Source organism: Acomys russatus, chromosome 4 (genome assembly GCF_903995435.1).
Source record: "Acomys russatus chromosome 4, mAcoRus1.1, whole genome shotgun sequence".
NCBI lineage: Eukaryota > Metazoa > Chordata > Mammalia > Rodentia > Muridae > Acomys > Acomys russatus.
This window is the reverse complement of record NC_067140.1, coordinates 39,544,497-39,563,832: the sequence shown is the minus strand read 5'-3', so window position 1 is coordinate 39,563,832 and position 19,336 is coordinate 39,544,497. Positions and strand designations below refer to the sequence as shown.

General features: G+C 38.3%; 1 protein-coding gene across 1 annotated transcript in view; it reads left to right on the top strand.

Moving 5' to 3' along the window:
• Nucleotides 1-19,336, top strand: part of Trim44 (tripartite motif containing 44) — a 96,633-nt gene that overhangs the window by 33,462 nt on the left and 43,835 nt on the right. The window contains exons 3-4 of the mRNA XM_051144222.1: nt 5,138-5,377; nt 15,273-15,292. Of these exons, the coding sequence (XP_051000179.1) occupies nt 5,138-5,377; nt 15,273-15,292 (260 nt within the window). The remainder of the gene's footprint in view (nt 1-5,137; nt 5,378-15,272; nt 15,293-19,336) is intronic.

Genomic DNA, 19,336 nt, shown 5'->3' with positions numbered 1-19,336 from the left:
AACCAGTTGCCTACTGCTATATGTAAGACACAGAGATTAGGAAGGAGAAAGGTAAGGTAAAAAACTGACTCGAATTTGTATGCCTTCCTAAATGCCTTACTTTGAGTGGGAGGTGGGAAGACATATTAGTGTTTGATGAGAAAATAAAATAATACAATTAGGCAGATTATGTATGTACTCAAACTATGCAAATTTGAACTGTAGTGTTCCTCATACTTAGGGAAGGGTTAGATTTCTTTCCTCACCTCAGTTTCTTCATCTATAAACTAAAAAAATGTTACCTCACAGTACTACTGTGATGGCTGACTAAAGAAATCCACACACAGTGCTTCTCGTAGTCCTTAACACAGAAGATACTGGAGGAAAACAGTAACAAAATGTAGTGATAGTAAGGAGGAGTGGGTGGTGATTCCACCTGAAGTGTGATGACTTAGGTAATAGAAAAGTGTTCAGATGAGGAAGTTCATGAGTCAGGAGGAATATTGAGATGGGTTGCCTGGAGGGAAAATCCAGGTGTAAAGGACCTTCTCCAAGGGTCTGATAATTGCCTTCCAAAGGGGGAGTGAAATTGCTAAAGCAGAGACTGACTAGTGCCTCTAATTGCTTCCAGCAATGTTCAGAGACACTTTTGGTTGTTACACCTGAGGTAGGAAGGGTGCTGTTGGCCATCATAAAATGCCTTAGCATTTTCCCATGGCAAGGCACTACTAGCTTCAAGGGTCAGTGGTGCAGGGTTGAAAACTCAGTCATAGTCACCTATAAAAAATGTATAGAATTGCCAAGATGGAGTTGGTAACGAGGGGGCTAGAGGTTTAGCAACTGTGAAAGAAAGAATTCAGATTAAGAACATTGAAAATTCTTCAGATTTTATTAATTTATTCATGAGAAAATTCTTTAACTTGTTAGTGGGATGGATTGTCTGAATTGAGTTTCAAGTGATGAACTAACAGCATAAATTTTATATTCATCTACTGTATAATCTTGGTAGATGTTGATGCACTTGGTTTGCTAACAGATTGTTGAGGGTTTAATTTTCTCTCTTCCTGTTCTGTTTTTAGACAGAGTCTCATGTATGATGTCATGTAGTCCAGGATAGTAACAAACTCACTATGTAGCTGGTGATGACGGTGAACTCCTAATCCCCTCACTGCAGCTCCCTGATTCCTGGAGTTACATGTGTGTACCACCACATCTAGCCGCTAAGTTTTTGAAAGCCACATTTTGTCTTTTAAAATCTTTTTTTAAACTAAATACTATGCATTATTATAGAAAATTTGGATCGAAAGGGTAAGAGTATAGGTTAGTGGTGGAGTAAATGAAAAACACATAATGGCTTTGTGTTCAGTTTCCAGCACTTTATCATCTTTTATAGCAGATACAACATGATTGCTAAGTAACATTTATTGAATACAGTTTTTAAAGAACTAGATATCTTGTAGAGCTTTGTTAACATAACAGGGATCATAAAGGAAAGGGAAGAACAGATCCATGGCTGCTTTCTCTTGGAGAAAATGCAAGGAAAATGGGAATGCTGGTTTAAAGAAGATTGAGGTGTTTCTTTGTTTGTACTTCTGGAGATCAAAGCCAAGGACACTGAATATTGGAGACAAGCACTCTACTACTGGACTTATCCCAACAGGAAGACTTGAAACATCACGAAATGTTTCGTGAACGTTCTCAACACCCCAGTGTAAAACTCAAGAAAGTCAGGTTTCTAACTAGGTCATGATAATGGCTTTACTTAGAATGTTGGTGATGGATTGTAGTTCCAAGTTTACAACTCCTACTTTTCTAAGCTGTTTGATAATTTTCCTACCCTGAGAAATGCACTGTTGTTTTATTTATAAACTAGCTTTTTCAGTCATATATGAGACATGGACTTGTGAGATCTTGTCATTGAAAGAGGCCTGCTTTTCTGGAGCAGATTTTTATTAAGCCATAATGCTTTCTAGCTATCATTCTTCTTGTCCTTTTAAGATACCCCTAATTAGTAAAAGGAAACAAGATCTTGCTTTTCTATAGTTCAGCTAGCAAGGACTTAATAGCTTCCCGTCCGTGTCAGATACTTTGAATGTATATTGTTTTTAAGTACAAGCTTCTTACTGCAAGGTTTTATGTGTTCAATTATGTATGTATAAAGTGCCAGTCTACATACCTCTTGGGTCTTGTCTAGCCAGGAAAATTTAAATACAAGAATATGTTATGGGATACAATTTAACTCTTTAAGATAAATTCTTCATCCTGTTGGGGGAACATAAGAAAACTGTCCTATTAAATATTGAGATAACTCAGGTAAAAATGAACTCTAATGCTGGGTGTGCTGGCACATGCCTTTAGTCCCAGCACCCAGGGGGTAAAAGCAAGCAGCTTTCTTTGAGTTCCACTACAGGGAGGACCACATAGGGAAACCCTGTCTCAAATAAAGAGGTTATCTAGAAGGACCTGAGCAGTCAGAAAGTGATCGTTAGAGGCAGGATGTTAGAGCAGAAAACATGGTACTGGGTCAAACTTGACATTCTGACTATTCTTCCCACAGCGGTCCCGTTCTTCACCTACAAAATAGGGTTGTCTGTAGATATTCACTACTGTGTTCTAACCGTACACAAACTAACCACCGATGTTTCCAAATTAGAGACAATGCCATGACTAAGTGATAGCATTGTACCCTAATACAGCTCTAACCAAATATAAGATTGTACTCATAAGGTAAGCACTACGGGTTTTAGCAAATTGGGAACCCTTTGAGTAAAAAGAAGCTCCTTTTACAGTTTTGTTTGTGTTAAGGACCAAGTCCCTCAGGTGACATTTTCCTGGAGACACTCAGTTCCCCAATAAGTATGCACTTCAAAGAGGAGGCTGCATAGTTTTAATTGGCCAACAAGTTCCACCTTGGTTTAATTAGCCTCTGTGATTCTGAACTAAGATTTTGTTTGGAGTAAGGCTTGATAGTTTAGTAGATGGTATCTAAAAAGAAGCTTCCAGATTCCAATTTCACCATTCTGTATTTCTACCTTCTCTGAGTTTGTAGAATTTTCCCTTTTTATAGATATCACATATAGTGTGAGTCTATCACTGACATTTCTGGAGAACTTTAGGACCGGCTGAAAAAGTACCAAGAACTCCAGTCAGAAATGATATCTGAGACTTCCAGGTAATAGGAACCAGCTTAAGGGCTTATTGCTTTCTGAGATCTGTGGATTTTGGAAGGAAGTTTAGAAAGAAGGAGTTCTTGTCCTAAGCACTTAGCCTTCCACATGTGCTCTCCCAGGGAGGCTACTCTGTAGGTTCTGGAGTAAAGTGAGTGTCATGACTCAGAAGTTACTGAACAGAGCTTTGAACTAGGCTGAAGAATATCCATCTGTTAGTATGGGTGGAAGTAGGAGGGTGGTAGAAAGGCTGGACAGGCTGTTCTGCTCTCCACTCTTACTTTTTACTTCCTGTATGTCAGATGAAGTGTCTTGTTGAAAAACTATGTAAAGTATTAGGAAATGAGGAATTTAATTGTTAAAGCTTAGGATTGATTTACCTTTTCTCTGATCTAGTTTTCCGGATTGCAGTGCTAGCTTCCTAACTTTGAACCATATGTACATGTGAGGTCTAGTTAAATATGTTGCAGTCAGTTTTCCCAACAACACCACCTCCTAGGCCCTGTTTATCTCAGGTCCACACAATATGGATAGTTGTTTAAAAACACCTGTGAAACGGAGGATGTAGTTTAGTAGGAGAGCATTTGCCCTGCATGTATAAGGCTCTTGCTGTGATCTCCAGAACTGCAAAAATCAACAAAGCAAAACAAGAAAATACAGTTTTAAAATAAAATACTTGCAATATGTAGTTACTATCAAAATTTGGAGTGTTTAAAAGTTCTTATTTTCATAGGTTTTTATTTTGCTTGCCTTTCTTATGTCTTAGCCAAATACAATTTTAATGCAGAGGTGTGTGTGCACACGTCCCCATGTGTAAGTGTTTGTGTGTTTGGTTTATAGTTGTAGTAAAATAAGACAATAACATTTTTGCTTATTATGTTGAAAAATATGAAAGTTCAATATTATCCAATATTGATAAGGTTGGAGAGAAATGCTTTTCTTCCAGACATTGTTATATACTTGCTACCTCCTTTGCAGAGAGCAGTTTGGCAGCATCACTCAGTAGTTTTAGAGTCTATATTAAATGACTTAGTGACTTAAGAGATCTCTAAAGACACTTATGTAAATATTAAGAGTAAGTTCTCAGATATTCATTGCTGTGTTGTCTAAAATTAAGAATTGTACATTTGTCTTATGAGAAATAAATGGGATATATCTTTATATCATGCAAGTGATAAAAAGTAAAAAAAAAAATGACGCTCTCTATAGTCACTAGCATTTTAAGTGGAAAAGTGAGACATAGAACCATGTGTTCATTGTAATCTAGTTATAGAGACATTAATTACCCAGTTATTTGTTTATGTGCATAACCATATAGAAAAAGTAGAGCACCTACTGAACTGATGGTTTGTTTTGTATGGGTTTTGGTTTTTTTGTTGTTGTTGTTCTGTTTTGACTTTTCAAGACAGTCATTATACTGGTCAACATGGTCTCAAACCCCCTTGATGCTCCTAGCTCTGCCCCCTGGGTGCTGAGTTTACAGGTATATACCACTATCTGATTCAGATTTTCTCTTTCTCCTCTTATGTTCTTTGTTGGTTGGTTAGTTGGTTGATTTTTGAGACAGAGTTCTCTATAAAGGCCAGCTATGTTGAAACTCACTAGTAGTTTGTGCTGTCTTTGAGGCACACCTCTGCCTCAGCCTCTGACATGCTGGGATTACAGGCCTGGAACACCATATTTGGCTAGAAATTGTACTTTTTATTTTATGTATTCATCTATTATAATTTTAAGCAGTTATATAATGCTGGTATGTAAATCAATAAAACCCAACGAGAGGGCAGGAATTAGTTCCTCAACAGTAAAAATGGTTACCAGGAAGTTACTCAAAGGCGTTGGAGAAATATTGTTGAGAGCATACTTCTAAGACTTCAAAATGAGATAGCTACCATAGTTTGTATTTTGAACAGGGCTGCCTAACACTATCCAAAAGTCTACCTTTCATTTCTTTGTTATGTTCAATCTACATTTCTTACTTGTTTGTTCTACAGGTAACTCGAGACCAGATGAAGGTATTTATACAACAAGAATTTAAGAAAGTTCAGAAAGTGATTGCTGATGAGGAGCAGAAGGCCCTTCATTTAGTGGACATCCAAGAAGCAATGGCCACAGCTCATGTGACTGAGATACTGGCGGACATCCAGTCTCACATGGATAGGTTGATGACTCAGATGGCCCAGGCCAAGGAACAACTTGATACCTCTAATGAATCAGCTGAGCCAAAGGCAGAGGTAAATGAAAATGCTGGTGATTTGCAGCAGGAGAACTATGAGGAACGTGACTGCCATATTTGTTAGCTATGAAAATGCCTGCTTTGGGGGCTGGAGAGATGGCTTAGAGGTTAAGAGCACTGCTTGCTGTCCAAAGGTCCTGAGTTCAATTCCAGTGACCACGTGGTGGCTCACAACCATCTATAATGAGATCTGGTGCTCTGCAGGCAAAACATTGTATATTTAATATATAAGTAAATCTTAAAAAAGAAAAAAGAAAGAAAGAAAATGCCTGCTTGTGATCTCTAAACATAATGAACTGAAGAACTTGGGGAGGATTTCAATTAATGTGGAAACTATAGTGGAGGTATTGTCTACTACGGTCTATGCCTGGCCTTTTCAGCCTAGTATAATTCTGTCCAACATAACTTAAAGGAATGAAGTCAGTGGGCCAGATACTAATCACAGTTAAGAAACCAGAAATCTAAACCAGAGAAGGCAAGTGACAGATACATCCCATCTCAGACTGCGAAATGAACATAAAAATGAGAGTCATTTTAGAGATGAGAACAGGGATGAATTAGAATGAGTCATGTAGTAAAGCCTAAAACAGTCCAGAGTGAAAAATTGTGGATTTAATTTTGTGACTAGCAGAGGGGTGCTTCCTATAGTGTGTTTTACAGATTAATCTGTAGAAATTGAGGACATATTTGTTGTATTAAGAGCAGCACCTGGGGCTGTGCATTGTGGCACAGCTACTCGGTAGGCAGAGGAGGGAGGGTCAATTTGGCCTGTATAGTGAGACCCTATTTCAAAAAGAAAACCAAAATACCTAAAAAAGCAACAACAAAACCAAGTAGCTTGTTGTGAAAAGAAAAGAGAATTATAACATGAACAAAATACACAACGTAAATATGAATTGATATTACTTAACTGTATGTATTGCTGTTTCCTAACAGAATAAAGTATCTTGGGATATTTCAAACAACACATGTGGACATTTCTAGTTATGTATATATATCAAATATATCAAAACAAAGCTAGGCAAAGCTGGTTTAGTTTCAGCACCTAGGAGTCAGAGGCTGGCAGAGCTCTGTGGGTTCGAAGTCAGCTTTGGTCTACACAGGTAATTCTAAGCCAGCCAGGAATGCATAGATCCTGTCTAAAAATAGGGGGAAGAAGATATGGAGAGATGGCTCAGCAGTTAAGCTCACTTATTGCTTTTGCTGGGGGCCCAGGTTCGGTCTACATTGTGTCTGTCACTCCAGTTCCAGGAGACTCTTACCTTCATCTGACCTCTAAGCTCCTGCTTACATATGTTGCACAGACATACACCAGGTACACACACAGAAAGAAGGGAGGGAAAGAGAGAGGGAGGGAGGAAGGAAGGAAAGAAGGAAGGAAGGTAGGAAGGAAGGAAAGAAGGAAGGAAAGTGGTAGAGAGGTAGGAAGGTAGACAGGCTGGCCAAAGCAATCATTTTTTAAAACACACAAAACATCTGTTTCAGGGAGGCGCTAGTGTTCCATGTCTTCATAAAGGTAAGTGAAACTTCTGGTTAAAAATATACCAGGTAGGTTGAGGTAGTTTGTCCTATGAGAAAATGTGAGACTGACGTGTGGGCTTCCCAGAACTACTGCAGAATTAGTGAGTTCAGCCTTAACTGGCAGTTTTGCCCAGGCCACAGAATATACTAGCTAGTGAGGGAATTAAGGTATAACACCAAACTCAAGTCTTGTTCAAGTCAGTCTGACAGGTATGAAAGACACCATTCTACACATCCAAGACTCTTGATTAGTTTTCATTAATGTGTGAAAAGAATAGATGTTTTTCTTTTCATTTCATCCTTCCTCGTACTTGGAAAGTGTATGCCTAAATAAGTTTTTAGATACACAAGAGAATACTTTATAGTCATCATTTTATTTAAGGTCTTTGTTTGTCAGCCCCATTTATAGATGTTCTATTGAGATGCAGAGAACTATAGAAACAGCAACCTAGTGTCATCTAGGTAGTAGAAAATGGGACCAGGATTTGGAATTAAGTTTGTCATATTTTACTGGCTGCTTTCACTCTGCTATGTGCTATATACTAAGCATCCTGGTGTATCTATGGGAGAAATCAGGAGAATTCACAGTTCTTGCATACCTAAGGCCTTTTAAGGTAAGGTAGTCATTTTGACTTGAAGGATCAACAGCAATAGCTGTCTCAGATTCCCCTCAAACTGGGCCCTTATATTAAGTTACACTTTCAAAAAATACTTTGGTTTGTACATACTTCCCTCTCTTTGAAAAATATGAATTTAGTCTCTTCCTAACATTAACTCTTCTTTAAATACTTTAACTTACAAATTTACTCTTAGGATGAAAGAGCTGACAAAGCTTAAAGACTAGACTGTGGACACAATGAAACTAAGAATAAAAAGAACCATTCTGCTAGGTAGAACATTTTCAAAGAGTTTTGTCGTTAGTAGCATCTCATTCCAATTAATTTGGCAATTTATTAGTTAAGCAAATATGCAGTACCTCTCACTCCCCAAAGGAATCCTTTTGTTTTCTTTGTATAAGACAGAATTAGAAAAAAAAAATCACTTGTATTTTGATTTAGTCAAAAGGTTGCCTTTTCAACATTTTTATGAGTATGCTCAAGCATATAGGAAAATTGGTAGCTTTTTAAAAAAATTACACTTAAGTTCAAATTCATTGACATTTTCATATTTGCCTAGCTATATTTCTAGTTGTCTTTGCAGCCTCTCACTTACCAGTCCATTTTACTTTTAATGCTAAAAAGAGAATGGAGGGTCTGAGGATGTTACTTAGTTGGTAAAGCATTTGCCTAACATTCATGTAGTCCTGGGTTTGATCCTATTACTATATAAAACTGGTATTTTGGGGCACAGACCAGCATTCAGGAGGTGGAGACAGGATCAGAAGCTCAAGTTCATCCTTGGCTGCATAAGTTTGAGACCAACCTGGGATACATGAGAGCTATCTAACAGAAGAAAAAGAAAAAGAACAGAGCTAGTTCTGCACAGGAATCATGAGCATGTTCCACTTTCCTCCAATCCCAGGATGGATGTCACTTAACAGGTTCAGTACTACCTGGGAACTTTGGGCTTAAAGATCTACAAGGCAGAGAGTTAACAAGGTTTCCTTCCTGGGGTTTCAGTAAACTAGAACTCCTAGTAGATACAGACAAAAGAAAGCTTTTGACCATACCTGCCTATTCTAGAGTAAATACGTGAAAAGCTCACTGCTCATCAGCCCAGCTGGCTCTATTGCAGTAGGGCTAGTGGGCTGCATATCTGTTGTCTATGCTCTCCCCTACACTAACAAGTTATCTTTATTTTTCCACTGAGCCTTTAGGCAAAATCAATACTTCCTACTTGTGCCCTTTCTCTTCTCATTAGTAAGGCTCATTTGACATGCACCTTCAAGTAGAACTCTAACTTTACTCCGGCCTGCTTTCTCAATAAGGAAGTACTAATAGCATTCCCTGTGGAGACTGTTTACAGAGCTCTATTTCCTATTACCTGTGTTAACAAGTCATTGCATCTCTACTCCAGGATCATTGGATGGAAATTTGTGTTACACTTCTACCCTGTAGTAATGAGTTGGCACTTTTCCCTTTCCATAGCTAGCTCTGTGAGAACTAGAGTAGAGTCTTGTCATCTGAGTCAGGAAGAGGCATGTACACTAAGCTGAAATTTAAACCAGAGTTCACACAAGTAATTCCAGATATAAGCATTTTGAACTTAACAGGCTGATAACCTGCTAAAATAGAAGGTTCTAAACAGGAAAAGATAATTATAATACAACATAATATTTGTAGATTGCTTTTAGGTCCAGAATTACTGATTATACTGATAAAATCCCAACTATAAGGAAAAAGGAAGCATGACAGCACCAAGATGATGCAGATAATGGAATTATCAGACAAGGACAGCTATCATAAAAATAGACATTTACAAACACTCTAGAAACAAGTGATATAGAAAAAGACCAAATGAGTATTATAAAATTTAAAAATACAAAAACAGACAAAGCTTAGTGGTAGAGCGTTTACCTAGCATATGTTAGATAAACCATGGGTTCTATGCCCAGTATCACACAGACAGACACACAGAGACATGACAAAGAAGTCATTGGATGGGCGCTATAGCAAATTGGAGACATCCAAAAAGAATTGGTAAATTTGAAGACAGTTTGGTAGTGATCCAGTTATCAAAAGATTGAAAAATAATTGAACTAAGCTTCAGGGGCCCATGAGACATAACAAAGATTTGGTGCATATATAATAAAGGGGCAAGAAAGAAATATTAAGCTAAAAAAGTCTGAAAAATAATAATGATGCCCTATATGAAGTTGGAAATGTAAATCTTCGAATTTAAGAAGTAGAGCAAACCCAAACAATATAAATTCCTAAGAAATCCACACTGAGACATATCAAATTAGACTTCTAAAAGCTAATGGGAAGGGAAAATGCCTTGAATACAGCGTTCCTGAAAAGAAGTTAGTTACAGAAAGCAGTAGTTTGATTGAACGTGGAATGTATTCTTAGTTTACAGGTTTTATCTTACATGGCCTCAAAAATGATTCAGAGTTTTCAGCTAATTTAAATTGCTTTTGTTAAATGTATTTCTATATCTTTAGATCGTCAATATTATTGATTTAAGTTTTATTTTCCAGATTTTTAAAAATACTTTTATGTACAACTCTTTCTTTGAGACAGGGTCTCACTGCATTCTCCAGATGACCTCAAATTTCTGGTTCAAGCAGTCCTTTTGCCTCAGCCTTCCACATAGTTGTAGCTTTAGATATGCTCACTGTCCCCAGCATACAAATAATTTTTAACCTTGCCAAATTTCCATGTTAGTTATAGCTGTGGCTTAATAGATTCTTTGTGGTTTTATGCACCAGGAGTTGTGCCATATATGACAGTCTTGCTCCTCCCTCTAAGCTCTATGCTAGTCATTTTGCTTTTTTGTTTAAGTACAACAGCTAGAACCACGTAGGTGCATATGTGCGTGAGAGCGAGCACAAGAGAGAGAATATATAAAAGAGAGAGACTATGAGAGAAAGGTGAGTCTAATTAAAAATAGAATGATATGCTTGATGGGCTTATTCTTCTCTGTAATTCATGAACATTTCCATGTTATGCTTAGTGGATATGATTTGTTGTTGTTTTATTTGTTTGTTTTGTTTGAGATAGGGTCTTGTGTAGATCTGACTGGCTTCAAATTTGCCATGTGGCTGAGGATGACCTCTGAGTCTCTTGCCTCTATCTCCTAAGTGCTGAGTTACAGACATGGTCCACCTTGCTCAATTGTGTAGTGCCAGGGATGGGATCCAGAGCTTTGTGCACATTAGACACACTGTCAACTGAGTATATCTCTAACACTTCTCTCCAGTGTTTGAAAGAAGTTTTCTGAGTCTCAACTCAGATAATCCGAGATAACCCTAGAAAAAGTTTTTACAGAAAATTTTAAAAATAACATGTGCATAGCTTAAGCACTTATTTTGACTTTAAAAACATACTAGCTTTGACTTTGAATCCAGGTAGTTTTAGAAAAATATGAGTTTGATAATTGAATTTGAATGTCATATTCTCAGTGTTAATTACATCCACTACCATTTTAAATGCCTAGTTGGGACTAGGACATAGCTCAGTGGAAGTATTTACATATAGCATGTTAAGGCTCTGGGTTTGCTTCCCAGCACCCTGAGAATTCAACAATAAATTAATATTCAAAATGTTTGGTGTTACTCTATAGTAAAGGAGATTGAATTCAAAGCAAGTTAAATGTTGTTGTAATTAATTTTTGTCATATTTTGCATGTTCCACCTATAATCAAAATTGTTATTGATTTTTCCATCTTTAATGTGAAGCATTCAAATCAACAACTCTTGAAGACAACAGTTTCTTTCTTATATTCATCTTTACTGTTTAACTTGTCATGAGGATTACAGTTTTACCTGAGTAAGAAGATTTGTGGTTAAAGTTGAATCTTGGTGAATCTTGTTTTCACTGGGAGAAGTAGAAAGGAAAGGTCACATTATAGTGCAGTGCCCTATCCAAGGGCACTCACAAAGGGATTTGGGAATATTGCTTTATCTAACAAGTCACTTTTAATATTTGTAACCAGAAGTAACTTACAGTGGCAATAGAAATTTTAAATTCTGCTATATTTTTGTCTGAACTCTTATGTAATTGCTTACTATGTACTTATGCACCTTAGATAGGAACAAAACAGTTTCCTTTTCATATGGTTGAAATCCAGTGACAGACACTATGTGATACTGTCACCTCAATTTTCTTTGACTGCTAGCTGAGAAGATGAACTCCACAGATACAGAGATTAGAAAAGAGCATTACTCTCCCAGGCTCTCAGTGAGGATGTTTCTGAGACAGATCTGATTTTTTTTTAATTAATTTATTCTTGTTACATCTCAATGGTTATCCCAACCCTTGTACCCTCTCATTCTTCCCTCCCTCCCATTTTCCCCTTATTCCCCTCCCCTATGACTGTTCCTGAGGGGGATTACCTCCCCCTGTATATGCTTATAGGGTATCAAGTCTCTTCTTGGTAACCTGCTGTCCTTCCTCTGAGTGCCACCAGATCTCCCCCTCCAGGGGACATGGTCAAATGTGAGGCACCAGAGTACGTGAGAGTCATATCCCACTCTCCACTCAACTGTGGAGAATGTTCTGACCATTGGCTAGATCTGGGTTAAAGGAGAGTGCAGAATTAACAAGGCTTTCAGGATACAGGTGAACAGTTAGGGTAGCAGGCACAACCATCTTTTAATAGCAAGTTCTAGTTATCTGTCCAGTGAAATCATCTAAATAGACTTTTACGTCATGAATGTGCTCATTGATTCCATCCATTTGTTCATTCCTTCAATAGTGAAATCTTATTCTGCCTTCTACATACTTTGTAGCGGTGACTTTCTGAAAAGATGGACACACACACAAAGAAAAACCTGTGCCTTAACTTTCCACTCCTGTTCCCTAAGAAACAATATCAATTAGTAATTCAGAAGAATCTCAATAATGGCCTCCATTTGTTGAGTACTTAGAAAATATCATATACTTGTTTAGAAAACTGAATCTTGGAAAAGTTAACTACCAAAGATGTGAAAGTAATGTGAAATTGTTCTTATAACTCGGAAATTCTACTCAGTCTTATACAAGCCTTCCTATTTAACTTGGATTCTAATTTACCACCATTCTTCCTCAGCTTCACAAGTGCTAGAATTGAAGGTGTGCCATAAAAACCATACACAAAATCTCATCTCATAACCATTGCACCGAGATGTGTGACTGAAGAGGACTTGCTTTAAATCATGGGAGACCATTTAGATGTATTTTTCTACAAGGTTCTTTTAGGTAGTTATGTTTAAATAGCCAAAGATAATTGAAAAATTGTATGGAGGTTTAATTGTGCCATAGTTATATAACTCGCGGAATTTGAAGTATACGGCTGTTCTTGCTGCGTTATGGTACTCTTGAGATGTGTGAGTTGATCAAACTGACATCTTCTGTTAACCCCACACCATCTTTCTGCCGCTTGCTCACACCTCTCCCATTGAAGTACAAATGATGGTGTCCTTTTACTATTGCAGATCCTCCATAATCTGTTAGAATGCCCTCCTTTTCAACCTCCAGTACATAGACTGATTAAGTAATATTCCAGGCTAGAGCTTCCTTTACAGGCTTAATCTTTGGTAATCTGCCTTTATTTTACTTGCACTCTTAGCCCCACACTGCCTTAAGCCCCGCTCCCGCACTGCCCAAAACACATAGGCGCATCTTCACCTTCTAGTTCCATAGAACCCAAATTATGTCCCTCTTTCTCCCTTCCTTTCATCTATCCTATCATCTACCTATTAATTAAACTGTTGTGACTTTGTTGTTGTTGTGCCAATGTTCTTCCTTCCCGCCTATCAACTATCTATCTATCCATCTATCCATCTATCTATCTATCTATCTATCTATCTATCTATAATCTGTTATGTCTTTGCTCTTGTTATTCCAATCTTCCTTCTACTTTTTACTGTTGTTAGCCTTGGAAAGTCCTGCTTATCCCAAGTATCAATATATATGTCATCTTCTCCCTTTTCCCTCCAAGGTCATTTGATAGAGCCTAGAATACTTAGTTTATTTTCTGGGTGCATGAACTCCTTGTTAGATCATTATCCTTAACACTTAAATGTATTGTTTTTTTTATGATTCATACTGAGTTACTACTGATATTAACCAGCAACATACATACATACATACATACATACATACATACATACATACATACATACATTTATGATTGTTTTAGACAGGGTTTCTCCATGTAGGCTTGGCTGTCCTAGACTCACTTTGTAGACCAGGCTAGCTTTGAACTCACAGAAATCCACCTGCCTCTGCCTCCCACATGCTAGGATTACAGATCAGTAACCTTCATTAACACTGTCCTCTCAGGTACTATGCTTAGCAATTATGAGCATTATTTAATCCTCATATTTACCCTGATACAGAGGCAGCTATTATCCCACTTTATAAATTAGTAACTGTAGAGACAAGATTCGAACCCCAGAGAGTCTGGTTCTAGTTTATGTAAGTTGGAATCATTCATTTACTGATTCTCTGGGGAGTACAATCAGAAAGTATAATCTCTATTGAAATCAACCCTAAATGACTGAAGATACTTTGTCATCAGAATAATAAATAAGCTGCCATGGGAAAGGCTTCAGAGTCATCTGAAAGTTGTCATTTTTTTACAGAGGGAGGTGCCAAATAATCTGCTGTGTTGTTAACTGATAAAGTTAGGTCAAGAGAGTGAAGTACTTTGAAAAATAATGTACATTGATTTTTGCAGAATGAATAAGAAAAAGAGAAAAGGTATTGTTTGGGTAATGAACGAGGTAGGTTACCGAGTGCCCATACTGCCCGTTTATAGAAGGGGAAATCAAAGGCCATTTTAACCTATTAGCGTGCCCCAATAGCACATGCTCTTAAGTCTCAAAACTCAGGACTAAAATCTCTGTTTCCTGAGTCCCAGTTCAGAACCCTTTACATCTTAATATGCTGTATAGTAGAACCACTGTGTCTATATTTCAAGAAAATGTGCTAGACTAAGACAGAAATAAGTTTTTGAAGAAAACAGCTTGATGCTTTTGGAGCTGGTCAGCTTTGCCCAAGATCTGCTGCTATTTTGGGATTCTCGGTTTGCTCAGAACTAAATACTGCCAGCCATAGAAATAAAAACAAGGCTATTATTTAGACCTCCTAGGCCTATGTATTCACATTCCATGCTTGCAAGGGCAAATTGTCAGTTCATCTCTGCTGGGCAGTTGAACATAGGGCTGTAATAGTCCTTCTTTTAGCTCTTAGACCAGCCTGTGAGTCGTGACCCCTTTGGGGATCAAACGACTCTTTCACAGGGATTATATACCAGATATCCTGCATATCAGATATTTACATTCAGTTCGTAACAATAGCAAAATTACAGTTATGAAGTAGCAACAAAAATAGTTTTATGAAGCCGGGCGGTGGTGGCGCACGCCTTTAATCCCAGCACTCGGGAGGCAGAGGCCGATGGATCCCTGTGAGTTCTAGGCCAGCCTGGTCTACAGTGCGAGTCCAGGACAGCCAAGGCTACACAGAGAAACCCTGTCTTAAAAAACAAAAAAACAAAACAAAAAAAAAAAAGTTTTATGGTTGGGGTCACCACAACATGAACTGTATTAAAGAGCCACAGCTTTAGAAAGGTTGAGAAGCACTGCCTTAGACATCTTCTGGTTTGTCTTTGTTAAAATAAATATACAACTTTGCTTTTGGTGCAGGCATGAGGAGAGAAATGAAAGAAATCTAAACCAGGTTTTACTAACAATGATTTTCTAATACTGTTTCCTTTTTGTTTTTCAGGGTGACGAGGAAGGACCCAGGTAAGATTACACTACCTGCTTGTCCATCCTAGAAGTGGAGTGACATTAGTGGCTGTCTAATGCCCCTGAGATACAGACACGCAGAGGATGGCATAGAAAGGGGTTGTCTGTCTTAATCCAGGGCTTCAAAGCCTTTATTTGTAAGACTTCCATCTCCTTCCCCATCTGTGTCATTTTCTGCCTGTAAACTTCAGATAAAAGTAGACTTGAAAGTAAATAGTGACAAAGACTTTGCTTTGTTCCTTAGGACATTCAGAATACCTCACAAAGAAAAGCAGGCAATATTTAAGTGGTAATTAGACTATCAGTTGGACCTACTAAACTTACAGTGTTCTTTTTTTTAATATAAATTGGATTTTGTGAATGTGCTCTAGTCTGTATATTATTTCTGTCACAAGGAATACTAAGTCATAGGTATATAAAATCATTGTTTAAGTGGGGAAAAGCTTTTGTACTTCTCCTTTTTCCTCATGCCTCAGGTTTTGATTTTTGTTTTTCCTTTTGTTGTGATGAAGTATACCCTGATCAGCAGAAAGTAACTTATAACTGGTACTATTGAACTCCTTTCTTAATATGTTCCAAATGATATCTTGTCTCCCTATCTTTTGGTACTACTTTTCTTGAAAGCCCAGTTCCTCAGCTTCCACTTTAGAACTACAGGGAAATACCCGGCTCTGGTCAGCTGTGCTTCAAGCCAGAAGCATCATGCTTTAACCTACCTCAGAGAATCCCTTATAAACATTTTCAGGAGCAGGCTTATTCTGTATTATGGTTTCTTCGCTCCCTAGATCCTTCTCATCCTTTAGTCCTTTAAAGAGAAATGACTACTCTTACATGGTAGCTCACAACCATTGTAATTCCAATCCCTGGGGATCTGATGCCCCCTTCTGGGCTTTGTGGCTTTCTCCTCACATAGGAGGCACATAAACTAATGCAAGCACTCAACATAAAGTTTTTTTTTAAATAAACATAAAAAATGTGTATGTGACCCTGCTGTGTATTAGGCATATGCTATACACTGTGTTACACACATAATGGTGACTAACGCATACATGGTACCTACTTTTATGTATTTAGAGTCTAGACAGAGGTGAGCATGCAAAGCAGCAGTATGGAGGAAATGGTGATAAGGGAAGTCTAAGTTGCTTGCGGAAAGGATTGAACCATTGTCCATTCTTAAAAAAAAAAAAGAAAAGAAAAGAAAAGAAGGGGCTGGGGGAGAAAGGAAGGAAACAAAGAAAGATGATAGGGGAGGCCTAACAGAAAAGTTATACATAGATGGGTCTAGAAGATGAGAAGGCAGGCAAAGGATGAGCATGGCTTAGTTTTAGGTAGAGGAAGTTTCTTGTATAAAAGCCGTAAACAAGGAAAGTAGAAGATAAAATGCACTGTGGTCAGTTTTGGCCTTAGAAGCCTTCTTAGGGTATTTGTACTATCCTGGAGTGGAAAGCTATTAAAGAATTTGAAACCACAAGCCTATCACCCAGGAAGTAGAGGCAGAAAGATCAAGGGTTTAAGGCCAGCCTTGTAAGCCTAGGCTGTATGAGACCATCTTAAAAAGCAAAAACAGCAGTGTAAACAAGAACAAAAAAACTGACCTGAACAGGTTTGCATTTTAGATGTCTCTGCTGTCTTCAGAGTAGAAAACAAACTGGAGGTAATCGTAAGAAGCCTGGTTAAATTGACTAACTGGGTAGTTTTGTTTTATGTTCAACACAAGACATGTGGGTGAGCTCTATATAAAGAAATTTGTTAGGTTACAGTTATGAAGGCTCTGGGCCATGGCACCACTATCTCATTAGCTCTGGTGGGGACCTCATTATACATGGCATGAGGGCAGCTTGACTGTGTGCAGAAAAAAGGCTCAGGGGAGGTTTCAGCTCCCATTTTATTATTTTATTACAACTAATCCAACTCCATAGACCTAAATTAATTCCTTCCTAGGATGGTGTCTCAGTCACTCAGTCCAAAGCCTCACCCTTTAAAGTTTACGTTCTCTGGATATGGCCACACTGAGGACAGATGTTGACCATGCGAACCTTTCAAGGACAGGTTATGTCTAAGCTATAACACTAGACTTGTAATGCTAGGATCCTGAAGCAGTGTTTTCTCTTAATTATTAACCACATTTTCACCATTTTGCACAGGTGTTTGGTTTGGACATCAAATTCTCTATGGCGCTTTGCCCCTTTAATCTCTAGCTCCTTGAAATCCAGGACAGTCACAGATATAGACCTTCTTTCTGCTAAAGAGAGTTCAAGCAAGACCATCCTAAAAGACAAGAACTTAGTAGAAGTAATAGGAAGCTTGCATGGGGTAGCAAATGGCATTTCTATCCTGGCAGAGCTTGATTAGGCTGAACATTTCCATTTTGTTATGGCCACATTCCAAAGTCACATTGATTAGAAGAATATAAGGCTGCATACAGAGAAGTGTGAGAGACTAGCTTGCAAGCTTAACTGCAGATACCAGCATGTCATTTTGACAAGGCATAGAGTTTCTTTACTAGTGTCTAAGCTGTCTCCCTCAACCCAGGCTGCCATAGATGTTAGCATGATTCTCTTGGACCAGGATTTGACAAAGTCTTTTCAAGTAATATGTGCATTTGAGAGCATGTTCTGAATTGGCAAAAAGAGGGGAGAGGAGTCATATTTTCTTCTTAACCATTACATTCATGCTTGTTGGTTCCATTCCTCTTATTTGTGTTGAACTACCATTTGGTTCAGTCTATAGCAATTAACACTTCGGAGCAGAGTGCCTTTGATCTAAAAATTTTTTCTCACTTATGATACATACTTTATCATTTCAACAAGCCAAAGATAATTCCAAAGTTCTCTGTGTTGCTGATAGATGAGGTTTTGATGTGTAAAGGAAGACAGAAGGAAATGCAGGTCACTCTGCACAAAGAATGCCTAGAGAGACTTGGTCCGTATTTAGTTATCCTCTACCGTGGAAGGAAAAAAAACAACAAATCCTGTGTCCTGTGGAATAGAATTCCTTCCTCTCCACCAGCTGGAGTCTCCTTGCCTTCTTTCCTCTTGACTTTTGACTTTCTGGGCTGTTTGATATGAGATAGCCAGGTATTGTGCTGTTGTTTATGCCTGCTCCTCACCAAGTTATACTACGAAATTGTCTATCATACTAACAACAGTAGTCATTGTAACTATCCTGTACTAAAGTTTAATTATGTCCAAAGTGCTTTCCATACATTTTCATTTAACCTCATGCAAGTCTTGTGATGTAGTTATCCCATTTGTCAAATGAGAACATATTAATAATTTTCAGAGACACCACAAGGCTAGTTAATAGTAAGTAGCAGAACTAGGAAGTAAGTCTGGTCTGTTTTCAGGGCTCATTTGAACTATCTGCAGAAGGCGTGCACAGAGCTCTTTGTGACCCTATGTGAAAGCCAAGAAAATTTACATAAAATCCTCAGAGGATCACTTTGGTCTACTTCCTCTAACCTGGGAATTGTGACTCACTGACATATAGATGCTCAGGCCTACTTTCTTTGTCTTTTCTTTTTGTTTTCCTAGACAAGGTTTCTCTATGTAGTGTTGGCTGTTCTGGACTCACTTTGTAGACCAGGATGGCCTCAAACTCACAGAGCTCCGCCTGCCTCTGCCTCTGACCCTGACCCTGACCCCTGAGCCCTGGCCCTGACCTCTGACCCTGACCTCTGCCTCCCTGAGAGCTGGGATTACAGGTGGCGTGCACTACCACGCCTGGCTGCTATGGCCTATTTCTAACAGCAATTTCTCCTTAGCTACTCTGTTTATCCAGGGCTATCTATGTAATCCTCACATATCTGCTGAGCATCAACACCAAAAGGATTCTCTAGGGAGCTTAGTCAAGCCTCTGATTGACACCACAGGATATTTGCTTGTTGCTCGCTGTGTGGTAGCTACTCCTCAAATCATGATACACACTCACATGGCTGGCAAGGACTCTCAGAGGGTACGGTAGAGCAAAAGTCTTAATATGTACAATGTGGATACTAACGACTGTGGCATCATCTTGTACGAAGATGTCTTTGAAGCCCAG